This window comes from Monodon monoceros, unplaced genomic scaffold, assembly GCF_005190385.1.
Source record: "Monodon monoceros isolate NGI ecotype Baffin Bay Population unplaced genomic scaffold, NGI_Narwhal_1 Super_Scaffold_2, whole genome shotgun sequence".
Taxonomy (NCBI): Eukaryota; Metazoa; Chordata; class Mammalia; order Artiodactyla; family Monodontidae; genus Monodon; species Monodon monoceros.
In genome coordinates this window covers 14,545,894-14,570,949 of record NW_021703776.1, presented here as the reverse complement: position 1 = coordinate 14,570,949, position 25,056 = coordinate 14,545,894, and the positions used below count along the sequence as shown (strand labels likewise).

The following is a 25,056-nucleotide window of genomic DNA, read 5'->3' as shown; positions in this document are numbered from 1 at the left end:
ACCCGGGCCCTCTGCATTGGGGGTGTGGAATCTTAACCACTGTGCCACCAGGGAAGTCCCCAGTTATGTTTCTTTCCCCTCTATTTTTCACTAGTATAAACAACTACATGTATGGCCTTGTATTTGTGTGCAGTTATATGTGTACCACTTTAAAAATATTTTGGATAGATTCTTCGATAAGAAAATGATTGAAAAGGGATTGCACATTTATAAATTTTTGACAACTTTGCTCTTCAGGAAGGTTGTTCCAGCTGATATTTCAACTGGCAGAATATGAATGTTCATGTTTCCCACACTCACACCTATAAGGAGCCTAATTATTTTTAGTGATTTCAAATATGATAAACAAGAAACTGAAGGGCAAAATGACATACCTGCAGTGATGTCACACCCCCTTGTCATGAGTCTCACTCTAAAGTGAATGCCTCTAATTTGTCACACTTAAGTCTCCTACTGGCTGCTGGTTTCACAAAGATACACTATCATGTTCAGTAAATATTTTTCTGACCTATATTATAAAGAATTTATTCTAATCAGAATGAATCTTAAACTTCCCCAACCTAGTGACTTGTACTAATAGATTGCCTGACATTAAACCATCTTTGCATTCCTGAAATAAATTCCAATTTATTATTATGCATTATTCTTTCAATAGTCTGCTTGATTTGATTTGCTAATATTTAATATTTGTTTTTAATCTATAGCCATAATTTAGCTTGATCTATAGTTTATATTTTTGTGTTTTCTATATTTTAATGTCAGCGTTTTCATAGCTTTGTAAAAGAATTGGCAAGCTTTCTGTATTTCTCTGTGCTCTATAGTCCTGAGGTTGGAAAAAACTGAGTCATGAAACCATGTGGACCCAACTCCTTTTGAAGAAGTAACTCTTTGATCTCTTTTTAAGATCGAACATCTAAAATGCCACTAGGCTATTGTAAGGATTTTTTTTTCTGGTTATTGACCTGTTTACCTTTCTGCTTAAGTCTTAGTTTTGGTTGTTTATATTTTCCTAGAAAATCTTTTATTTCATCAAGATTCTATTTATCATCATAACACATTTGTACATAATATTTCTCTCTTTTTTTAAATGTCTTTATTGGACTATAATTGCTTTACAATGGTGTGTTCGTTTCTGCTTTATAACAAAGTGAATCAGCTATACATATACATATATCCCCATATCTCCTCCCGCTTGCGTCTCCCTCCCACCCTCCCTATCCCACCCCTCCAGGCGGTCACAAAGCACCGAGCTGATCTCCCTGTGCTATGCGGCTGCTTCCCACTAGCTATCTATTTTACGTTTGGTAGTGTCTATATGTCCATGACACTCTCTCACTTCGTAACAACTCACCCTTCCCACTCCCCTTGTCCTCAAGTCCACTCATAATATTCTCTTAACTTAAAAAACTTCACCTTATCTATCAATATCCCCTTTTCTTCCCAGTATTCTATATTTGTATTTTCTATCTTCTTCCTCAGAATTACATTTTAGCAATAAGCTAATGGATACGTGTGATGGTTTTATGGTTTATCATTCCCTTATATTTTGCATCTTCTTTGTTAAGGACAGTGTTTGAGAATTAAATTACAGTGCCTACCCATATTTTGAAAAGTTTTAAAGCAGGGTTATAGTGGAGCATACACTCCACCACAGGTAGGAGGGCATGCCATGACCAATGGATCACCCAGGTTCCTTTCATGCATGAGCTACCCTCAGCTCTTCTCTCATCAAACACTGCCTTCAGTGTTTCTCCTGCTCCTCAATCTCAGGTTTGGAGAATTTCCCCCAATATGGGCATTGGAAGTTTCCCCAGCACCAGTGGTTTTCTTTAGAAGCAGTGCATCTTGAACCGAGAGGCCATCTAAAGAATCAGACCCTAGCAGGGTGACTACGTTGCCCTCAGACCTTCCAAAGAAAGGAGAAACTCTTGGGATAGATGGCCCCCAATCAGAAGAAGCAGCTGCTCCTGGACAAAAAGGCTGCAGTGCCTTGGATGACCCCTGCCCCTTCACAGAAGGCTGCTCTTATTGTGGCTTAAAGTTAGGTCTACTGGGAAAGGTCCAGAGTGTGAGCTCTGCCAGTGAGTGAGGACCGTCTTCTGGGTTTCAGACTTCTCATTGTATCTTCACATGGTGGAAGGGGCCAGCTAGCTCTCTGGGGACTCTTTTATAAGGGCACTAATCCCTGAGGTCCACCCTCAGGACCTAATCACCTCCCAAAAGTCTCACTCCTAATACTCATCTTGGGCTTTAGTTTTTCAGCATGAATTTTGGGGGAGGTAAAAACATTCAGATCATAGAACCCAGAGAATCTGCTGCTCTGGAGCATCTCAGAAGTTGCCAAGGAAGATGCTGGCAGATGGAAAGATGGTGGCACAGGGCCAAGGGGCATATCATTTCCTAGGTCCGATGTAGCCTTGTCAGCTACAGGTGACGTATAACTTATGAGGACTATATCTGATGTCATGGACCACCAGACTAGTTAGTGTGGCATCCAGGAGCAGCCATGATGAATGCAAGGGCTCTGAGGTTGCTTGAAAATACTTTCAGGGAAGACTGTGGTGAGCAGAACCATCTGCATCGACTCCAAGGCTACTAAAACATTGCCCCCAAGTCCCTTACTGAGATACCTCTTATATCCTCTGGAATTGTAAGGCCTACTGCCCAGAGTGTCTCACCGAGAAGCCGATGACCCAGGATTCCAGGCTGGGAATAGAAGACGTTCCTCTGAGGAAGATGCTTGGGCCACCATGGAGCTATCTGAGCTGGCCGAACTCAAGCGGAGACAGCACCTGCTTCAGAATCCCCAGGGCAACTCTTGGCAGAGGGGCCCTGGTGTAACTGGGGAGGCAGAGGCAGTAAAGTAGAGAAAGCCTGGGGAACAGAAGCTCTCACTTCAGGAGAAACAGGCAGCAGACCAGTGGAAATTCTATCAGCCTACACTCTTGGGAGCAAAGGACACTGGGGAGAGAATCCACCTCATATTTAATATCCATTGAGATGCCACGTCACATGCTGTGTTCTGGTGTGGCTTATGTGTTTCCTCTGGATGTGGGAGTCCTCTCTCTCATACGAGCCCTTTGTTGCAGACTCTGTATTTTTGTTGTTGTTGTTGTTTGTTTTTTTGCGGTACGCGGGCCTCTCGCTGTTGTGGCCTCTCCCGTTGTGGAGCACAGGCTCCGGACGCGCAGGCTCAGCGGCCATGGCTTATGGGCCCAGCCGCTCCGCGGCATGTGGGATCCTCCCGGACCGGGACACGAACCCGTGTCCCATGCATCGGCAGGTGGACTTTCAACCACTGTGCCACCAGGGAAGCCCCAGACTCTGTATTTTGGACAGTGATTCTTCTTGTAGCCCAGCACCAGGTATTGTCTGGCTCACCCCTGGGACCCCAGAGGAGCCACCCTCCTGAGGACTCGGTCCTCCTTGGGATTCACTTTTAAGGTGCCAGAACAGTTTCTTTTGTAAAGGATGAGTATTTATTTAGGTCCCAGTCGGTATGTGGAAAATAATTTAAAGTGTTTGGATGGTTTCTCGTCTTTCCTTCTTTCACCACACTGAGTCAAGCCTTTAAAAGGTCAACTTCTTCACTTGTTAAAACACAGAGGAATTTTTATAGTGTATGTTTGTACAAACTGCTAAGTAGCTTTGCTACAAGGCCTCTGCTAAAAGAGAAACATAAATTATTTTACTCCTTTTATTATTCACTGCAATTTCTTTCATATTTATATTCACATTCACCTGACTCCTTGATTTTGATTCATGTTTCGGTCAGCTAGAGAATACACTCAATTCATTTTCTTCAGACAGGGTACTGCTGTGGTGGTGTAATTTCAGAAATTTTGAATGTCGGAGAAATTTCACTTATTTTTTTTACATAATGATAATTTGGGGGTGTATACAATTCATTGGGTAATAATAGTATTTTTGCTTAAATTTTTTATGGCATTTAGACCTCTGTAAGAGAAGTCTGATACCAAAGTAATTTTGGTTTAGTTTTAACAATTTTTTTTTCTGCCCAAGTCTCTGTAGGTTGTTTTCATTATCCTTGAACATTTAAAAAAGAAAAAAATTTTTTTATGGAAGTATAGTTGATTTACAATGATTTCGGGTATACAGCAAAGTGGCTCAGTTATACATACTCAGTTATATATATATATAATACACACATACATAAACATATATTCTTTTTCAGATTCTTTTCCATTATAGGTTATTATAAAATATTCTATATAGTTCCCTGTGCTATACAATAGGTCTTTTCGTTTATCTATTTTATATATAGTAGTGTGAATATATTAATCTTTGAACTTTATTAACATCTCCTGGTTAATGCCCAGCTCTAGGGAAATTTCTGGAGGCTTGATACTCTGTCTTCTCTCTTTGTTCCTTGTAGAATATCTCTCTACTTAACATGTACTGGTTCTCTTACACCTGCCCCCCACATTTCTTATCTTTTCATTAGCCTTTTCATCACTTTTTATGTGTTTTTACTTGAGTTCTGAAATAATACCTTTTCATTCACTGCTTCTGTTTTTTGGTTTTTGGGTTTTTTTCCCCATATCCAGTCTGCTCCACGCTGCCTTCACTGCATTTTCTATTTTGATAATCATGTTTTTCATTGGAAAGCTATTCTTGTAGCCACACATTATTCCTTTTGTTCTTAAATTCAGTATCATCCCAAATCACAGTGAAAGTGAAAAATAAGATTTATATTTTTGTTCTGTTAACTGTTAGCTGGAAAGGTCTGTGTGTGTTTATAGTTCAACATGGTGAGACCTGATATTTTTCTGCTGAAAAGCATAGTGCTGACTGTATGAACCTGACTATCCTTATACCCTCCCAACCTCCTTAATACCCCGATACGAAGTTCTAGAAGTCACTGTGTACCATGGCAACATGGGTATCTCAGTACTAAAGAGGCTGTTTCTTTCAGTGGTGGTGAAAAAAAAGCCAGCTTGAACTATTGCCTCATGAGAAGGTTTTTTTATTATCTTCCATCAGATGAAAGACTATATGCCTACACTTTGCCAGTATTCATCCAGATACATTTTTGAAACATAAAACTCTTCAATTTCTTGAGCACCCTTTTCTTCTTTTGAACTAGAATCCAAGCAGTGGAGGCCCATCACCTTACAGCCTCTTAAATGGCACACGTAATTATTCTTTGACTTTACTTTTCCTAGGGCTGCATTCTCAAGTAATTTGATTTTCCTTTTGTTATATGTGGTTGGCATCAGCCTGCACGATGAGTTGGTGTCTAACACAACAATTTTGAAATAGTGTTTTTCTTTTATGTCTCATGATTACTGTAGGGTGTAACTCGATCTTGGTATACACCAGAATGTCAAGTGGCCGCAGCTCAGTTCTTCCTGTGGAGAGTCAGAAAGCCGGCATGCATTACTAATCTATTATATTGCATATTAAACAAATCCAAAATTTGTCCAGTTTCTTCCATAAAAGCCAAAGTACTTTTGTAATCACAATATAATATTTGTCCACTCCCTTCTCTGTAATTTAGTATATCTTGGATGGCCAAGTACTTCTACATGGATGGGAAGAATCACTCCTTTCCCCTGTGAAAGGAGGCAAAGAATGTGGTATCAGTGAATTAGAATGAGTCTGGTTGGAGATCACATCTTGGGTTTGATTCTGGCACCATTATTTACTACTAAATTATGCTCTGAGCCTTATATTTTCTCATCTGTTTATTAAAAAAAGAAAAAAGCTAATAACATGTCAGCCAGCTGAATTTGCCAGTCTGTAACTTCTGCCTTAGACTTTTTTTTTCCTGACTAACCCAATTCAGGACAGAAAAACAGTTGCTCCTTGGCTGTGAAGGCAGTAGCTATTCGGGTTCATTTATGCCCAGGCCAGGATCTGGTATTTTGCGTTCTAGCATTAACCAAATTCTTGGGCCCTGCTCATTCTGGAAGGGAAGGCTTTCACAGACTTGTTATAAGGAATCCAATAGGTAATACCTGTAAAGTATTGGCTTTTACTTATTTCATGTAAGGTGCTTTTGGCTGCAGAAACTTTCACTGTCAGAGGCTTAAATTATAAGGACTTTTTTGTTTACCTCAGAATTCTGGTGATACGTGTCTGTAGGCTTGACGCACCAGTTTCACCAGGGCCCCTGGTTGGTTCTTCTTCATGCATCCACTCTGCCATTCTTGGAATGTTGGCCCGTAGTTGCAAGAGGGCATGCTGACTTGTTGCCTCATGGCTTCAAGATGGCTGCCTCCACTCCAAGCATTAAGTTTCCACCCAACTACGTTCAGAGACAGAAAATGAAGGAAGTGGAGTGCAACAGAGACTCTCCTCTTCTTTCTTTGTGAGAAAAGAAGTTTCCAGAGGATTCCCTCTCCCCATAGACTTCCCTTTAGGTCTCCAAGGCCAGAACCAGTAATACTCCTAGCTTCTAGGAAGGCTAAGAAAACGAGTATATGAGTATACTTTCTTAGCCTCTATAGTGAGAAGCAGGTCAGGGAGAATGGGTGAGAATGCCTGCTAGGTCTTCCACAAAGGGGTCTATTATGCCCTCAGGAGTGTTCTCTCCTTCATCTCTCCATCTCATCTGAATGAATTAACCCTTCTTTGTTACATAGCAGACCACATCTTAATGTGTACAAGTTAAATGAGCAGTTTACTTGTTAAACATTAACTGATTATAGTAAACACAACTGTAACCAGACTTTCCTACAAAACTCTATATATCCTTTCATTTACATAACGATTTCACATCCATTATCTCAAATCATCTTCATAATAATGCTGTGAGATCAAAATTTTAGTTTCTCTTTATATATGGGAAACATGGAGATTAAAGTTATGATCATACAGCTCACCAGTGGTAGACAGGGAGCCTTAATTCCTTGACCAAAGCTACTTTACAGTGCTTTTCATGCTGTTTGTAAACCATATCCTGAGGTAGGAAAATTAGGCAGAAAGGATATCTCCTGTTTTCTCATAGTAGGGTAAACTTCTGGTACCTTTTCTAATGGGAAGAAAATAATGAAGCTCTACATCCAGTTAAAACTTCCACTGTTCCTTTTTGGGAAACAGTAGTACCTCATAAAATATAAAATGGGAATTTCCCTTGATCCAACAATCCCAGGCTATAAATCTTAAATAGGGATATAGAAACAGAAAGGCAAAAGGGCTTATCTCCAATTTGTATTTAGCATTGTTAATACTAACGAACTGTGGAAATAATCTAAGTGGTCATGAGTAGGGAACTACTGAAGCAAATTATGGTATATGTGTACAAGAGAACTACGCATCTGTTAAATTATCGTAAAGCAATGTCATTTATGAAAATTGATGCAATCATTGATTAAAAATTCCCAAATAGCAGACCGAACCCAATAGCACATTAAAAAAAAAGAATACATTATGATCAAATGAGGTTTATTCCAGGAATGTAAGGATGATTCAATTTTAGGGAATCTGTAAACATCTGTGAAAGGCAGATGATAAAATTCAATAAACATTCTTGATACAAAGCATTCAAAAGAACTGATTGATGCTTCCTTAATATGATGAAATCTGTAGCGTTCTTAATCTGCTTAATATTGAAACCATAGCCCCTTTCCCACTAAACTCAGGAAGAAGGCAAAGATGGCCATTTTCTCCACTTTATTTAATATTGTGTTGGATTTACTGGCCGATATAATCATAGAGATAAAATATTTAAAGACACGAGAATTAGAAAAGAAGAGATAAAAACTATCTCTACCAGTGATATGGGTGCAGTATACCTGGAAAACATAAAAGTCCTAAAAAATAAAACTAATTGATACTGATTCAAACTAAGAGAGTTCAGTAAGGTATCTGTATATAAAATTAGCCTGAAAAGTCAATAGCTTTAATACATACAAACAATAGTCTGCTAGAAAATAACAATGGAAGATCTCATTTAAAACAGCAACATCAAAAACAACAAAAGACAAACCACTTAGGAATAAACTCAAAGGAAATCTGCAAAATCTGTACAGGAAAACTTTCAAACACTCCTGAAAGATACAAAAACACAAAATGAGATTTGAAAAAATGTAAAGACTTTTTTTTTTTTGCAGGGGAATAGGATGACAACATCATACAGATATCCATTCTTCCCCCTCCGAATGCCAAAAGGGTGGTTTTTGTTGGAGCTAAATAAGTTAATTCTAAATTTCATATGGAAAAATTAAAAAACCCAAATATCTAGGAAAATCCTGGAAAAGGAGGACACAATAGGAGGTCTGGCAAATTCTACGAGATTATGAAACAACACACTATTAGGTCTCTGTAATTAAAGCAGTGTGACACAGGTGCATGAATAGATAGACAACCAATGGAACAGAGTCCTGAAGCAGACTGACATAGATCTGCAGTTGGTATATGATAAGGGTGGCATCTCAGATAACTGGGAAAAAGACAGACTTTTAAATCGATGATGTTAGAACAATTGGGAAAAGATAAAATTGTACCCATACTTTACACCATACACAAGGATAAATTCCAAATGAGATAAAGATCTAAATGTTAACAAAATAAAACCATACAGAGATAATAGAAATCATGGGTGAATTTTTTTATAACCTGAAAGTAGGGAAAGGTTTTCTAAATATGACACAATGCAAGAGCAGTAAAAGGAATTTGACTTCAAAAATGTACAATCTTGGGCTTCCCTGGTGGCACAGTGGTTGAGAGTCCGCCTGCCGATGCAGGGGACACGGGTTCGTGCCCCGGTCCGGGAAGATCCCACATGCCGCGGAGTGGCTGGGCCCGTGAGCCATGGCCGCTGAGCCTGCGTGTCCGGAGCCTGTGCTCGGCAACGGGAGAGGCCACAACAGTGAGAGGCCCGCGTACTGCAAAAAAAAAAAAAAAAAAAGTACAATCTTTTGCATTGTAGAAAAAAATGTAAATAATGTCAACAGACAAATGGCAGAGAAAAATATCTGCAACTTATATCAGATACAAAAGGTTAAATCACTAGCTATTGAAAATTTAGAAAGTATATGGTAATTAAACATATGGAAAGATGTTCAACCGACTATAATGAGTGAAGGTAAATTAAAACTACACTATTGAAGGAAGCTGAAAGGAGCGGGAATGAAAAAGACACTGAAGGAGACCTTCAAGATGGCGGAGGAGTAAGACGTGGAGATCACCTTCCTCCCCACAAATACATCAGAAACACATCTACATGTGGAACAACTCCTGTAGAACACCTACTGAACGCTGGCAGAAGACCTCACACTTCCCAAAAGCATCAGGAGTAGCAGATTAAATCTCCACAGTCAACTTGATGTACGCTGCATCTGTGGAATGCCTGAATAGACAGCGAATCATCCCCAAATTGAGGCAGTGGACTTTGGGAACAACTGTAGACTTGGGCCGTGTGGCTCACAGGGTCTTGGTGCTCCGGCTGGGTGTCAGGCCTGTGCCTCTGAGGTGCAAGAGCCGAGTTCGGGACATTGGCCCACCCGAGACCTTGTGGCTCCACATAATATCAAATGGTGAAAGCTCTCCCAGAGATCTCCATCTCAATGCTAAGACCCAGCTCCACTCAATGACCAGCAAGCTACACTGCTAGACACCCTACGCCAAACAACTAGCAGACAAGAATGTGATGCCACCCATTAGCAGAGAGGCTGCCTAAAATCGTAATAAGGTCACAGACACCCTAAAACACACCACCAGATGTGGTCCTGCCCACAAGAAAGACAAGATCCAGCCTCATCCACCAGAACACAGGCACTAGTCCCCTCCACCAGGAAGCCTACACAACCCACTGCATCAACAGTAGCCACTGGGGGCAGACAACAAAAACAACAGGAACTACGAACCTGCAGCCTGTGAAAAGGAGAACTCAAACATAGTAAGTTAAGCAAAATGAGAAAACAGAGAAATATGCAGCAGGTGAAGGAGCAAGGTAAAAACCCGCCAGACCAAACAAATGAAGAGGAAATAGGCAGCCTACCTGAAAAAGAATTCAGAGTAATGATAGTAAAGATGATCCAAAATCTTGGAAATATACGCAGAAAATACAAGAAACATTTAAGAAGGACCTAGAAGAACTAAAGAGCAAACAAACAATGATGAACAACACAATAAATGAAATTAAAAATTCTTTAGAAGGAATCAATAGCAGAATAACTGAGGCAGAAGAACGGATAAGTGACCTGGAAGATAAAATAGTGGAAATAACTACTGCAGAGCAGAATAAAAAAAAAAAAGAATGAAAAGAATTGAGGACAGTCTTAGAGAACTCTGGGACAACATTAAACTCACCAACATTGGAATTATAGGGATCCCAGAAGAAGAAGAGAAAAAGAAAGGGACTGAGAACATATTTGAAGAGATTATACTTGAAATCTTCCCTAATATGGGAAAGGAAATAGTCAATCAATCTAGGAAACACAGAGAGTCCCATACAGGATAAATCCAAGGAGAAACATAAAAAGACACATATTAATCAAACTATCAAAAATTAAATACAAAGAAAAAATATTAAAAGCAGCAAGGGAAAAACAACAAATAACATACAAGGGAATCCCCATAAGGTTAACAGCTGATCTTTCAGCAGAAGCCCTGCAAGCCAGAAGGGAGTGACAAGACATATTTAAAGTGATGAAAGGGAAAAACCTACAACCAAGATTACTCTACCCAGCAAGGATCTCATACAGATTCGATGGAGAAGTTAAAACATTTACAGACAAGCAAAAGTTAAGAGAATTCAGCACACCAAACCAGTTTTACAACAAATGCTAAAGGAACTACTCTAGGCAGGAAACACAAGAGAAGAAGACCTACAATAACAAACCCCAAACAATTAAGAAAATGGTAATAGGAACATACATATCGATAATAACCTTAAACGTAAATGGATTAAATGCTCCAACCAAAAGACATCGTCTGGCTGAATGGATACAAAAACAAGACCCGTATATATGCTGTCTACAAGAGACCCATTTCAGACCTAGGGACACATACAGACTGAAAGTGAGGGGATGGAAAAAGATAATCCATGCAAATGGAAATCAAAAGAAAGCTGGAGTAGCAATTCTCATATCAGACAAAATAGACTTTAAAGTAAAAACTATTACAAGAGACAAAGAAGGACACTACACAATGATCAAGGGATCAATCCAAGAAGAAGATATAACAGTTGTAAATATTTACGCACCCAACATAGGAGCACCTCAGTACATAAGACAACTACTAACAGCCATAAAAGGGGAAATCGACAGTAACACAATCATAGTAGGGGACTTTAACACCCCACTTTCACCAATGGATATATCAGCCAAAATGAAAATAAATAAGGAAACACAACAATGTATTAAATGATACATTAAACAAGATGGACTTAATTGATATTTATAGGACATTAAATCCAAAAACAACAGAATACACTTTCTTCTCAAGTGTTCGTGGAACATTCTGCAGGTTAGATCATATCTTGGGTCACAAACCAAGCCTTGGTAAATTTAAGAAAATTGAAATCGTATCAAGTGTCTTTTCCAACCACAACACTATGAGACTAGATATCAATTACAGGAAAAAATCTGTAAAACATACAAACACATGGAGGCTAAACAATACACTACTTAATAACCAATAGATCACTGAAGAAATCAAAGAGGAAATCAAAAAATACCTAGAAACAAATGACAATGAAAACACGACAACCCAAACCTATGGGATGCAGCAAAAGCAGTTCTAAGAGGGAAGTTTAGAGCAATACAATCCTACCTCAAGAAACAAGAAATATCTCAAATAAACAACCTAACCTTACACCTAAAGCAATCAGAGAAAGAAGAATAAAAAATCCCCAGAGTTAGCAGAAGGAAAGAAATCATAAAGATCAGATCAGAAATAAATGAAAAAGAAATGAAGTAAACAATAGCAAAGATCAATAAAACTGAGAGCATTTTCTTTGAGAAGATAAACAAAATTGATAAACCATTAGCCAGACTCATCAAGAATAAAAGGGAGAAGACTCAAATCAATAGAATTGGAAATGAAAAACGAGAAGTAACAACTGACACTGCAGAAATACAAAGGATCAGGAGAGATTACTACAAGCAACTCTATGCCAATAAAATGGACAACCTGGAAGAAATGCACAATTTCTTAGAAATGCACAACCTTCCAAGACTGAACAAGGAAGAAATAGAAAATATAAACAGACCAATTACAAGCACTGAAATTGAGGCTGTGATTAAAAATCTCCCAACAAACAAAAGCCCAGGACCAGATGGCTTAACAGGCGAATTCTATTAAACATTTAGAGAAGAGATAACACCTATCCTTCTCAAACTCTTCCAAAATATAGCAGAGAGGGCAACACTCCCAAACTCATTCTATGAGGCCACCATCACCCTGATAAAACCAGACAACGACCTCACAAAGAAAGAAAAATACAGGCCAATATCACTGATGAACATAGATACAAAAATCCTCAACAAAATACTAGCAAACAGAATCCAACAACACATTAAAAGGATCATACACCATGATCAAGTGGGGTTTATCCCAGGAGTGCAAAGATTCTTCAATATACACAAATCAATCAATGTGATAAACCATATTAACAAATTAAAGGGGAAAAACCATATGATAATCTCAAAAGATGCAGAAAAAGCTTTTGACAAAATTCAACACCCATTTATGATAAAAAACCCTCCAGAAAGTAGGCATAGAGGGAACATACCTCAACATAATAAAGGCCATATATGACAAACCCACAGGCAACATCATTCTCAACAGTGAAAAACTGAAACCATTTCCTCTAAGATCAGGAACAAGACAGGTTGTCCACTCTCACCCCTATTATTCAACATAGTTTTGGAAGTTTTAGCCACAGCAATCAGAGAAGAAAAAGAAATAAAAGGAATCCAAATTGGAAAAGAAGAAGTAAAGCTGTCACTGTTTGCAGATGACATGATACTATACATAGAGAATCCTAAAGATGCTACCAGAGAACTACTAGAGCTAATCAATGAATTTGGTAAAGTAGCAGGATACAAAATTAATGCACAGAAATCTCTTGCATTCCTATAAACTAATGATGAAAAATCTGAAAGAGAAATTAAGGAAACACTCCTATTTACCACTGCAACAAAAAAGAATAAAATACCTAGGAATAAACCTACTAAGGAGACAAAAGACCTGTATGCAGAAAACTATAAACCACTGATGAAAGAAATTAAAGATGACACAAACAGATGGAGAGATATACCATGTTCTTGGATTGGAAGAATCAACATTGTGAAAATGACTATACTACCCAAAGCAATCTACAGATTCAATGCTATCCCTATCAAACTACCAGTGGCATTTTTCACAGAACTATAACAAGAAATTTCACAATTTGTAAGGAAACACAAAAGACCCTGAATAGCCAAAGCAATCTTGAGAAAGAAAAACGGAGCTGGAGGAATCAGGCTCCTGGACTTCAGACTATATTACAAAGCTACAGTAATCAGGACAGTATGGTGCTGGCACAAAAACAGAAATATACATCAATGGAACAGGATAGAAAGCCCAGAGATAAACCCGGACACATATGGTCACCTTATTTTTGATAAAGGAGTCAAGTATATACAATGGAGAAAAGAGAGCATCTTCAAAAGTGGTGCTGGGAAAACTGGACAGCTACATGCAAAAGAAAGAAATTAGAACACTCCCTAACACCATACACAAAAATAAGCTCAAAATGGATTAAAGACCTAAATGTAAGGCCAGACACTATAAAACTTGTAGAGGAAAACATAGGCAGAACACTCTTTGACATAAATCACAGCAAGATCTTTTTTGACCCACCTCCTAGAGAAATGGAAATAAAAAGAAAAACAAACACATGGGACCTAATGAAACTTAAAAGCTTTTGAACAGCAAAGGAAACCATAAACAAGATGAAAATATAACCCTCAGAACGGGAGAAAATATTTGCAAATGAAGCAACTGACAAAGGATTAATCTCCAAAATGTACAAGCAGCTCATGCAGCTCAATATCAAATAAACAAACAACCCAATCCAAAAATGGGCAGAAGACCTAAATAGACATTTCTCCAAAGAAGATATACAGATTGCCAACAAAGACATGAAAGAATGCTCAATATCACTAATCATTAGAGAAATGCAAATCAAAACTACAATGAGGTATCACCTCACACCAGTCAGAATGGCTGTCCTCAAAAATTCTACAAACAATAAATGCTGGAGAGGGTGTGGACAATAGGGAACCCTCTTGCACTGTTGGTGGGAATGTAAATTGATACAGCCACTATGGAGAACAGTATGGAGGTTCCTTAAAAAAATAAAAATAGAACTACCATCCCACCCAGCAATCCCACTACTGGTCATATACCCTGAGAAAACCATAATTCAAAAAGAGTCATGTACCACAATATTCATTGCAGCTCTATTTACAATAGCCAGGACATGGAAGCAACCTAAGTGTCCATTGACAGATGAATGAATAAAGAAGATGTGGCACATATATACAATTGAATATTACTCAGCCATAAAAAGAATGAAATTGAGTTATTCGTAATGAGGTGGATGGACCTAGAGTCTGTCGTACAGAGTGAAGTAAGTTAGAATATGAAAAACAAATACCGTATGCTAACACATATATATGGAATCTAAAAAAAAATGGTTCTGATGAACCTAGGGGCAGGACAGGAATAAAGATGCAGACGTAGAGAATGGACTTGAAGACATGGGGAGTGGGAAGGGTACGCTGGGACGACGTGAGAGAGTGGCATATACTTATATACACTATCAAATGTAAAATAGATAGCTAGTGGGAAGCAGCCGCATAGCACAGGGAGATCAGCCCGGTGCTTTGTGAGCACCTAGAGGGTTGGGATAGCGAGGGTGGGAGGGAGACGCAAGAGGGAGGATTTATGGGGATATATGTATATGTATAGCTGATTCACTTTGTTATTAAGTAGAAACTAACACACCATTGTAAAGCAATTATACTCCAAGAAAGATGTAAAAAAAAAAAACAGACAAAAAAACCTGCACTATCCCTTGTGGAAGGGAAGTGGCTGGGAGGGGCTGGGGAAGGCTTCTGGTGTGCCATAACTGGATCTGGGTGGGGGCTTCCTAATTCTTCACTTTGTAAAATTTCTCAAGCTCTACACTTTAGATTTATGCAGTCCATTGTATGTTCATTATGCTTACCAAAAAAGGACAACGTTCTTTAAAAAAATCCTGACAGATAACATTTCTTACTTATCAGATGGGCACAAATCCAAGTTTGACAACATGATCTGTTGGCAAGACTATAAAGGAAACAGGTGCTCTCATATATTACTGATAGAAGTGCAAAACTGCACAACTCTTTGAAAAGAAATCTGATAATATTAACAAAATACCCTTTGCCCTAGTAGTTTCATATCAGTAACTTATCCTAAATATATAACTCCAAAATAGCACAAGGTTATTCAGTGTTTTGTTTTGGGCAACATAATAAGAATGGAAACAAGCCAATGTTCATTAGCAGGAGACTGACTAAATAACCAATGGTACTTACACACAATAAACTATTATATGGCCATAGAAAAGAATAATGATGACCTCTATGTATTAATAGAGACAGGAAAAAGCAAGGTGCAGAAAAGTGTATACAGAATTCTACCCTTTCTGGAAAGAAGAGAGAGAAATAAGAGTGCACACATGTGTTTGCTTAGTTTGGTCAAAAGAAATGAAGGAAAATAACATGGAAGCCAATGAAAGGTGCTATCCATTGGGAAAATGAGGGATGGGGCAGGGATTGGGATGGGAGTGAGACTTCTCTTTTTAAATTTTTTTTTTATTTTTTGGCTGCGCCACGTGGCATGTGGGATCTTAGCTCCACAAGCAGGGATCGAACCCGTGCCCCCTGCAGTGGAAGTGCAGAGCCCTAACCACTGGACAGCCAGGGAATTCCTGAACAAGTTTTTAAAATTTTTTTTCTAATTTTGAGTGAGACTTCCCTGAATGTGTTTTTTTATATTGTTCTGAGTTCTGAAAGATGAAAAACTTTACATATTTAAATAATATAATTAAATCAAAGGGGAAGAGTGTGAAGTCCCCGAATTGAGAACAAACAAATGAACCTAATGATATATCAATCTGGAAACATAGCCACCCAGGGAACAGGGTTAATCCAAGTGAATTTTTAATGCAGTATTGAGTTGTATTCTAAGGACAAAAAGAACTGCAATAAAATCTTAAACTTCACCGGGCAGTTGTATTTTTTGATAACACTTTTTTTTTTGATAACACTTTTAACAGTATTATTTCAAAGCTATTGTACGATAAAGCAAATAAGTAAATTTGCTAATGTTTTTGGGAAGCATGACTTTTATTTGAAGAGAAAATATATGTAAACATAAAAACAAAAATGATAGGGGAGAACGTATAATGTCAAATTTAGATTGGAAATATCAGTATGAATTCATGTTTTTGGTTTTTTTTTCAACGTAAGAAGTTCTGACCACTGAAAGGTCCTTAAAACAATGACATCGCAATGACAATGAGCACATCTAGGGCCCAGATGTTGGTTTCTAAGTTGTTTCCCAGTAAGTTCCAGGTTTCCTTAGAGGAATGACTGATTTTAGATATGGTGCAAGGAAAGTCTAAGATGAGCCTGGGACACTTGTGTCACAGAAACCCAGGAATCACACTCAAAGACTAATGGAATCATGTTATAAGTCACAAATAGCAGGTGGAAGGAGGTCCCACTGACTGAACTTGGGATAATTTGAACATCAAATGGAATAATGACTAATTATTTGCCGTATGTTGAATAAATAAAAACCCGAGTGCAGAGTGATACTAGATAGACAGATGGATAGGTACCATTTGCTGTACCATTGGTAGCATCATACCAACCTCCAGTGAAATAATTGATTCAAGAAATTGTTTTACCTAAAATGATTAGGTGACAGTTATGGGGTAACAGGATATTCTCAGCATCACAAAGTATTACCCACCGATTACTTGGTAATTGCAAAAGGAAATGCCTTTATGATGGAGACATCTAGAGTAACCACGTGGCTTGGTGATGAAAGTTGGTAGCATTAATAGCGGAATGGGACATCACTTGTCTTCTGATGTGATGGGACATGAAGTACAGAGTCTTGTTTGTAAGAGATATTTAGGAAATAGATAAAGCAAATATGGCAAAATGTAACAATTGTTGAATCTAAATGGTAGATACAAAGGTGATCATTGTATTAGACCTTCAACTCTTCTGCATTTTTAAAGTTTTCATAATAAATTAGGGAAAAATGATTCCATTGATCTGTACTTTATGGAAATACTTGGGAGACTACCAAGGACAAATTGTTGAATTTAAAATGCAGGTTAGAAAATATATAAATCATTATTTATTTTTGTAAAATGTGTATAGTACACTAAAAATTAATACATTTGCACACCTATGTTCATAGCAGCACTATTTAAAATAGCCAAAAGGTGGAAACAACCCAAGTGTCCATCCTTGAATGAATGAATAAACAAAATGTGATATATACACTCAGTGGAATATTAGTTAGCCTTACAAAGGAAATTCTGATACATGCTACACTATGGATGAAGCTTGAGGACATTATGCTAAGTGAAATAGCCCCGTCACAAAAAGAGAAATACTGTATGATGCTACTTATGCGAAGTGCCTAGAGTAGTCAAGTTCATAAAGACAGAAAGTAGAATGCTGGTGGCCAGGAGCTGGGGGAGGGAGAAATGTGGAGCTGTTTAATGGGTACAGAGTTTCCGTTTTGCAAGGTGAAAAGAGTTGTGGAGGTTGGTTGCACAACAATGTGAACTGTACACTTAAAAATGGTTAAGATGGTAGATTTTATGTGATGTGTATTTTACCACAATTAAAATTTAAAAATCAGTAGACACGTATGCAGAGAGTTGTTACTTCTCTAAGTTAGTTTCAATTTTTAGGAAAATGGATTTTTCAGGAAACAATAGAAATTGTCCACACAGCCTGAGAATTTTGTCAGAAGACACAAAAATCCTTTGTCCCACGAGGTGAGAGGCCAAGTGGCCCGCCGGGCACCTCCTCTGCATTTGGGTTGCCATGAAAAGCTTGGCCTGCTGATCTCTTGACTGGGCGGGGAGAACCTGAGACCCAGCGGCAGGGCCCTTCCAGGAACAATGCTTTGCTTGGTGTCTGTCCAGCGAGGAGGCGAAGTTTGCAGGCTGTTGTTGACCCAGTGCTGGCCCGCCTGCCTCGTCCTTCACACCCATTCCTGCCCCTCACCTTGCCTGACTGCACCCTGGGGTGACTCCTGCCCTCACAGCTTCCTCCACTTCAGAGCCAGGCTTTGATCTCACCTCCCAGGATCCAGTTTCTGTTGAAGTCCATCACTGCTTCAGATCTACGGGTTATCACCCGCACAGCATCCCAGGCAGATGATTCATTTCCACCCTGGCTGATTGCTACATTCTGACTTTCTGGCTCTATCGGGGTCCAGGCCCTTTATCCTAGTTGTGATGGAGAACCTACATCTTGACTACGAAGATGTTCATATAAACATACAAGCCATGAAAATCTTCTTTTCCAAAACTTTCAGTGTAGCAGTACTAGCATTTATATCCACATGGGATTTTGAAAAAAATGACTTATACAGTTCTATTTTGTTTCCCATTAAATTAATATTTTCTGTTTTACTTAAGGCACTGTCAACATAACCTCAGTATCATACTGTGCCCTCTTTTTTTCAAATTAAATATTTTGAAAACTTAGAAAAGTACAGAGAACATCATAACAAACACCTGTGTTCAGACTCCCCAGGATTAACCAATGTTAACATTTTGTAGTGATTGTTTCAAGTCTAGAATTTTCATTTTACTTCTGTATATGGACAGAGCTGGCCTCGGGAAAACAGTGAAGTTAGCAGAGTTCCTTTCCTGCTGCCCCCTTCCCTGGCAGTTGACTGACCAGGCATCCATGGCCCTTGGCTCTTCAGTGGCCTGTGTGGTGCCTCTCCCAGAACAGCTGTGCTGGCGGCTGTTGCAGGGCTCTAGATGGAACAGTGGAGTCCTCAACTGTATTAGAAACGAGTCCTGGTTATGAGTCATACAAAAAGTTCCAAGCAGAAAAAGGAAAGTTATTAGAACAAAGGAAACTTATTATCATAACTCTGCAGGTGGATCTGTAGGCACCAGGCCTCAGAGAGGAAATGCATCCAGGAAATGAACAGCTGTTGGAATCCCAGCTTGCAGCTGCTTCTCTGTGCTTCATTCTTTATTCTTATCCAGTTCACCTGTTGGAAATTAGCCTCCCATGGCTCCTGTGTTTACATACGACATGACCAGCCACACTAAGAGACTGACTAGCAGACCTTCAGTGGCAGTTCACATGTCCGAGCAGGAGCATCTGTTTGTCCCACCCTGGGTCAGATGTCCCCCTCTGAGGAGGGTGGCCAGGTCATGTACACAAACATGGCCGCCAGGCTCCCACTTTTGTGCTTCTGTGGATTCGGGGGCTGAGTTTCAAGAAGGAAACCCCCCTCTCCTGCACATGGGTGCAAAGCTTTCAGGGGACAATCACTGCACGCAACTGGAGTATCAGCCAAAGCTAGGCCTGACTCTCTAGCCTAAACACCTTGAACTTGGGAAAGCACAAGGAGATGGGGAGGATGAAGATAGCCAGGCCTGACAGCACACGGTATAGGGGCTTCGTGGGCGGCCACTCTCCCTGAGAGGATCGTGGGGCAGGATCTGTGTATGGACCAAGAATCCCATATTATGGCTGGAGTATGCTCTATAGTTGATGCTAATGTTTCTATATTCCTTCCATGAATATTTAGACTCTGATGCGCCAGGGACTTAACCGGGAGTGAGGAAGCAGTGACAGTCCAACTCCAAACTCCTCCAAAGGGCTTGTACTTTGATGTGAACCCTGCATGTATAGTCTAGGAGGTTGGCTCCATGTTTGAGCCGTAGTGCATAATGTGAACACTTCCTTTTCTTTCTCCATTCACTCCCACTTCTCAAGGTCTGTGCTTGGGTTTTACCCTTGTAAGTCATTTCAAACATTTTCTAGAATAAGCAGGGTCGATATTTCTAAATACATAAAATGAGGTTATGTTTATATTTTTATGCTAGCTCGTAGAAAATGAAATATAATCCTAATAATGGTACTATTTTGACCATATGGACAGTTATCATTTATAATATTTTTTCTGAAGAAATCTCAAACCCTGACTTGGGATGGAGAACAGGCATCCTCGTTGGGGGCTGTGGAGTGGGGTGAGCCTTACATACCACAGACAGTCTGTTGGCTATTATTTGCTCACGAAAAGCTACTTCTCTGGGCTCTTCTGCCCTCAGGTGTTGCAAATTTCACTTTTGAATCAGGGCTGCAACCTCACTCCACTTGATCAATAGCAGTGCCCTGAGTTTTAGATTGACAGTTGAATGCATGGAAACTCACCGAGCTTCACCCAACACCAAGATGGCTTAGCTTTAGGAAAGACACAGGGCTGGTGACCACACAGCGTGCAAGGTGACGGCGGGCAGTCTGTGGGCTCGAGCACAGACTGGGAATACTTCTGGCTTGCTCTGCACGTAGGGTGTGCACTGGGTATGAGGGACGAGGCTGAGAACACGCAGACAAATTCAGTTCAGCGAAGCCATTCGCTTGGGGTCCCCTCAGCTTTTGTCCTTGCCTGTCTCAGCCCATTCCCAGCACAGCTGCACCTCACCAAAGCCCATTCCTATGATGACAGTTGAGACAGTGGGGCACAGGAGTCTGGTGCGTCCTCAGCAGGCTCTTGGCATCCTGCACTCAGCATACCCCTGTGGTCCCTTGACTTAGTGCCACAAGGACTCAACAACTAAGGCAAGAGTCAAATCCTCCTGTGTCTCTGAGGCTAAAAGGTCATAAACCAGCTGCTAACCCAGGGCCTCACCTTCCTCATGTTTGTATCTCAAGCACAGGGTCTGTCATACAATAGGTACTTGATAAGGTAATAGGTAATTGATAGGTATGATAGGTAACTGTCTCATGAATATTCAGTTTTGACCCCTGAATTTTAATTATTTTATAGTCAAGTTGTTCATGCGCCTAGTGTTTATAAGTAAGTAAATGATTGCCTAGCAGCAAAACTATTTTTTTCTATTTTTTCTATTTTAAGAATAACTTGTATCAAAGGCCTTTGGCTTTTATGCTGCTAAAAGACATGGTGATTGTAACATAAAGTCCTGAACTGTTCTCTTTCAATCTGTCTTCCAGATTATTTGAATATATTTTGCTCTATAAGGATGGAGTGATGTTTCAGATTGAACAAGCCACCAAGCAGTGCTCCAAGATCACCCTGACAGGCCCCTGGGACCCTCTAGACATCCCTCAGAACTCCACCTTTGAGGACCAGTACTCCATTGGGGGACCCCAAGAGCAGATCACCGTCCAGGAGTGGTCGGACAGAAAGTCAGCCAGATCGTGTAAGGGTTCAACAAAGTATTCAAGTATTGCATCTCAGGAAGCAGGATGGGAAATAATGTTTAAGTCCATTAAGGAAGGTAGTTGTTAAGGAAATTTAGAAGCTTAATCAAATTGTTTAACTCCATTTGCAGTCCCCAAATGTACTCTGCTAGTTGTGTAGCACTGGGATCTAAAGGCATTTGAACAAACACCTCAGCCTTCTAAGGCCCCCTGTAACTTTCTGCCACTTTGACTATTATGGGCTTAGCCTTGGCTGTGATGTTTCATGATGCCCTGGAGGTCTGTGACATGGAAGGTGTTTGTCTAAGTCACACATTAGATTTGGGTGCCTCCTTTTCCTTTCCCCCAAACACTAACTAAAGTTGCAGCGGCCAGATCTACTGCCATTATTATATCTGCTTTTATACATAGATGTGAAGCTCTTCTCTGCAATGCTGCCAACACACCTCCCCCAAGACTGTTTCAAAAACACAGGCCTTTGTGCTGTGGAAAACAGTATGATGGTTCCCTCCAAAGCACAGAATTACCGGATGACCCAGCAATATAGGGCATATACCCTAAAGAACTGAAAGCAAGGACTCAAACAGATATTTGGACATCCATGTTCATAACAGCATTATTCATCAAGGTCAGAGGTGCAAACAGCCCAAGTGTCCATCAGCAGACAAATGGGTACACAAAGCTGGTGTATACATACAGTGGAAAATCACTGAAGCTTAAAAAGGAAGGAAATTCTGACACATAGTACAACATGGATGAACCTTGAGGACATTATGCTAAGTGAAAGAAGCCAGTCACTAAGGGATAAATACTGTATAATTTCACTTATATGAGGTACCTAGAATAGTCAAAATCATAGAGACAGAAAGTAGAATGGTGGTTTCCAGGGACTGGGGGGAGGGAGGAATGGGGAGTTAGTGTTTAATGGACAGTTTCAACTGCAGGATATGGGAAATTTCTGGAGATGGGTGGTGGTGGCGCTTTCATAACAATGTGAATGTACTTAGTGCCACCAAACTGTACTTAAAAATGGTTAAAATGGTCTATTTTATGTATATTTTGCATAATTAAAAATACACACATTTTGCCTGTCTTGTACATTAAAAACTCAACTTGCCTTCCTCCTATAGATGAAACCTGGATTGGCATTTATACACTCAAGGATTGTTATCCTGTCCAGGAAACCTTCACCAAAAATTACAGTGTGCTATTGTCCACACGGTTTTTCGACATACAGCTGGGCATTAAAGACCCGTCGGTGTTTACCCCGCCAAGCACATGCCAGACAGCCCAGCCGGAGAGGATGAGCGAGGACTGCTCCTGATAAGCGTGTGAACACGGAAGGGACAGCATCAGACATCAGATGCCAGCCGCCCCAGCTCGAACCGGATTTGAGACTTGAGAGATGAGACTCTTCATTAGAGATAAATATCATAATTCTAGGAAGATAAACTTCGATGTGTGTTTTGTTTTGTTTTGTACGTGTGGTTGTGACTACTTGGGCTAGGTTTACAAAAAGGAATGGAATGGAGAGTATGTGATAATATATGAAGAGATGGCTAACACGGGGACCTCAGATGTTTCCGAAGCCTGTCTGGGAGCTGCGCTTTCTGTGTGCAGGTGTATGGGAAGTGCGGTGGCATACACGGGGCGAGGGGAGGGTCAGCAGGGACGAATGTGTTGTTATCGACCTTACTGGGAATTGCTAGATGGCTGGCACATGGTGATAAAAAGAGCGGAACGACTTTGGTCAGTTTTGGTATTAATGCCCAAGCTCTCTACAGACAATGACCCGCTTGTTGCCTGCGCCAGGGTAGTGACTGCGCCCACTGCTGCATGCCTCCAGCACCTCCTTTTCCCCCACCCTGTGCTCCCTTGGCTGCTGACAGTGTGATGCCTTAAAATCCCTTCCGGCCTTAAGAGCTTTATGGCATGACCCAATGGATGTAAACATTTGGGGAGGAAATGAAAGGCTGTAACACAAAGTAATGATTCCTCTAAAGATATATTTTAAACAGGAGGGTTTGGAAAATCTTAATGTCTATTTCTGGGTAAGCATGAGCCATATATGCTTCCTTTTTTTCTATGCAAGAGTATTGATATATGTGCTGAATCATCACATACTTGTCAAGAGACCTGTAGAGACAGGTAGCATTCTAACAATAGCACTGAACTGGGAGTCAGGGGACTATTGTTTCTGAAATCCAGAGCAAGAATTCCCTTGTACTGGAACTCCTTTGGTTCACTAGACATATTATGCTTCCCCTCACCTCTGCATCCCTGGGGCAGCGTTTCACAGCCTCTTTGTCTATCTGACTTCTGCTCAGCCTTCCCAGGTCAGCTCATGCATGGCCTTTGGAGGCTGCTCCCAAGCCTGGACTGGGTACACCTCGCAGTTTGAACATGCTAGTCTGACAATGCTTACTAGGCTGTGTCTAAATTTCCTGCTTCCTGGATGCTCTCACTCAGTAGCCTGGCTATGAGCACCGTGAGTACGGGTACCGTGTTCTGTTTACTTTTATATGCCCAGCACCAAGTGCCTGGCACGTGGTCAGTGCCCTAAACATATGTAGAGTGGAGAATGCTAGCCTCTCTGGTCCTTACTTCCTCATCTGTTAAATGGGATTGGGTTTGCTGATCTCTAGGGAGATATCTAGTAATAAAATTTATCATTCTAGATTCCTTCTACTGTTGTGTTTTATCTGGCCATCTATCCATCACCTGTTACCAGGAGAAATGTGTGATGCTTATATTACGCTGAAAACAATCTGTATTACTCACAGTTTATCTATATTGTTTCAATAAACAAATTTAATTGCATTTCTGAGTGTTTTTTGATATATTTGTTTTTGTAATAAATATGGGTTATCTTGGCTATAAGGGAGTTAAAATGCTTCTCTAATGAATAAAGTGCTTCCTGTGATCTACACCAAATTCATTTTCCTTTCTCAAAAGCCTGCTCTTCCTCTTAAAGTCCAGTTGCCTGGGTCAGAAGCCTCAGGGTCATTCTTGACCTATATTTTCTCCTTCAGTCCTCACAGGCAGTCAGTGTCCCGAGTCCCATCAGAGTAAAGCTACTGCCTCTTGTCCATCCCCTCAGCAGCCATCACCGAGGTCCAGGCTCTTAGCACTGCTGGCCTTTGCAAGATCTCTATACACTCTGTCCTTGTCCTTGTTCTAGAAGCCAACCTCCGTTCGTTCGTTTGTTCATTCATTCATTCATAAGCCAGTCCTGAATCCCTGTTGTCTCCAGTGCCCATGCGGGTTCCCAGAGTCACAGAGTAGCGTGCAGCCCAGTCAAGGCCGGAATCTGGAATGACACCTGGGGAAGCTTTCACAGCTGCCTTCGAGGCGGTCCAGCCTGATCAAGCCTTTGTGACAGCACTTCCCCCACTTTCTCTCTCTCCACCCAAAAGATAGCCCCGCTCCATTCCAAACTGCACACCCCTCTTAGTTAGCCTCGGATCTTTGCATCTGCCCACCCCAGTCCACAGCCCCACTCAAAGCAGAAAGGAAGGGAACTCATTCTATCCAGGACACGTGAAGTGGATGCCTTTCGTTTTTCAGTTTGCCCGTTTTGGTCGTTAAACCCCTTCGCAGTTAA

The 25,056-nt window shown here is 40.3% G+C and overlaps 1 protein-coding gene across 1 annotated transcript in view; it reads left to right on the top strand.

Annotated features, from left to right (window-relative positions):
* Nucleotides 1-24,321, top strand: part of EPDR1 (ependymin related 1) — a 34,696-nt gene extending 10,375 nt beyond the window's left edge. The window contains exons 2-3 of the mRNA XM_029232880.1: nucleotides 21,243-21,451; nucleotides 22,583-24,321. Of these exons, the coding sequence (XP_029088713.1) occupies nucleotides 21,243-21,451; nucleotides 22,583-22,776 (403 nt within the window). The 3' untranslated portion in view covers nucleotides 22,777-24,321. The remainder of the gene's footprint in view (nucleotides 1-21,242; nucleotides 21,452-22,582) is intronic.
* The last annotated feature ends 735 nt before the right edge of the window (nucleotides 24,322-25,056 follow it).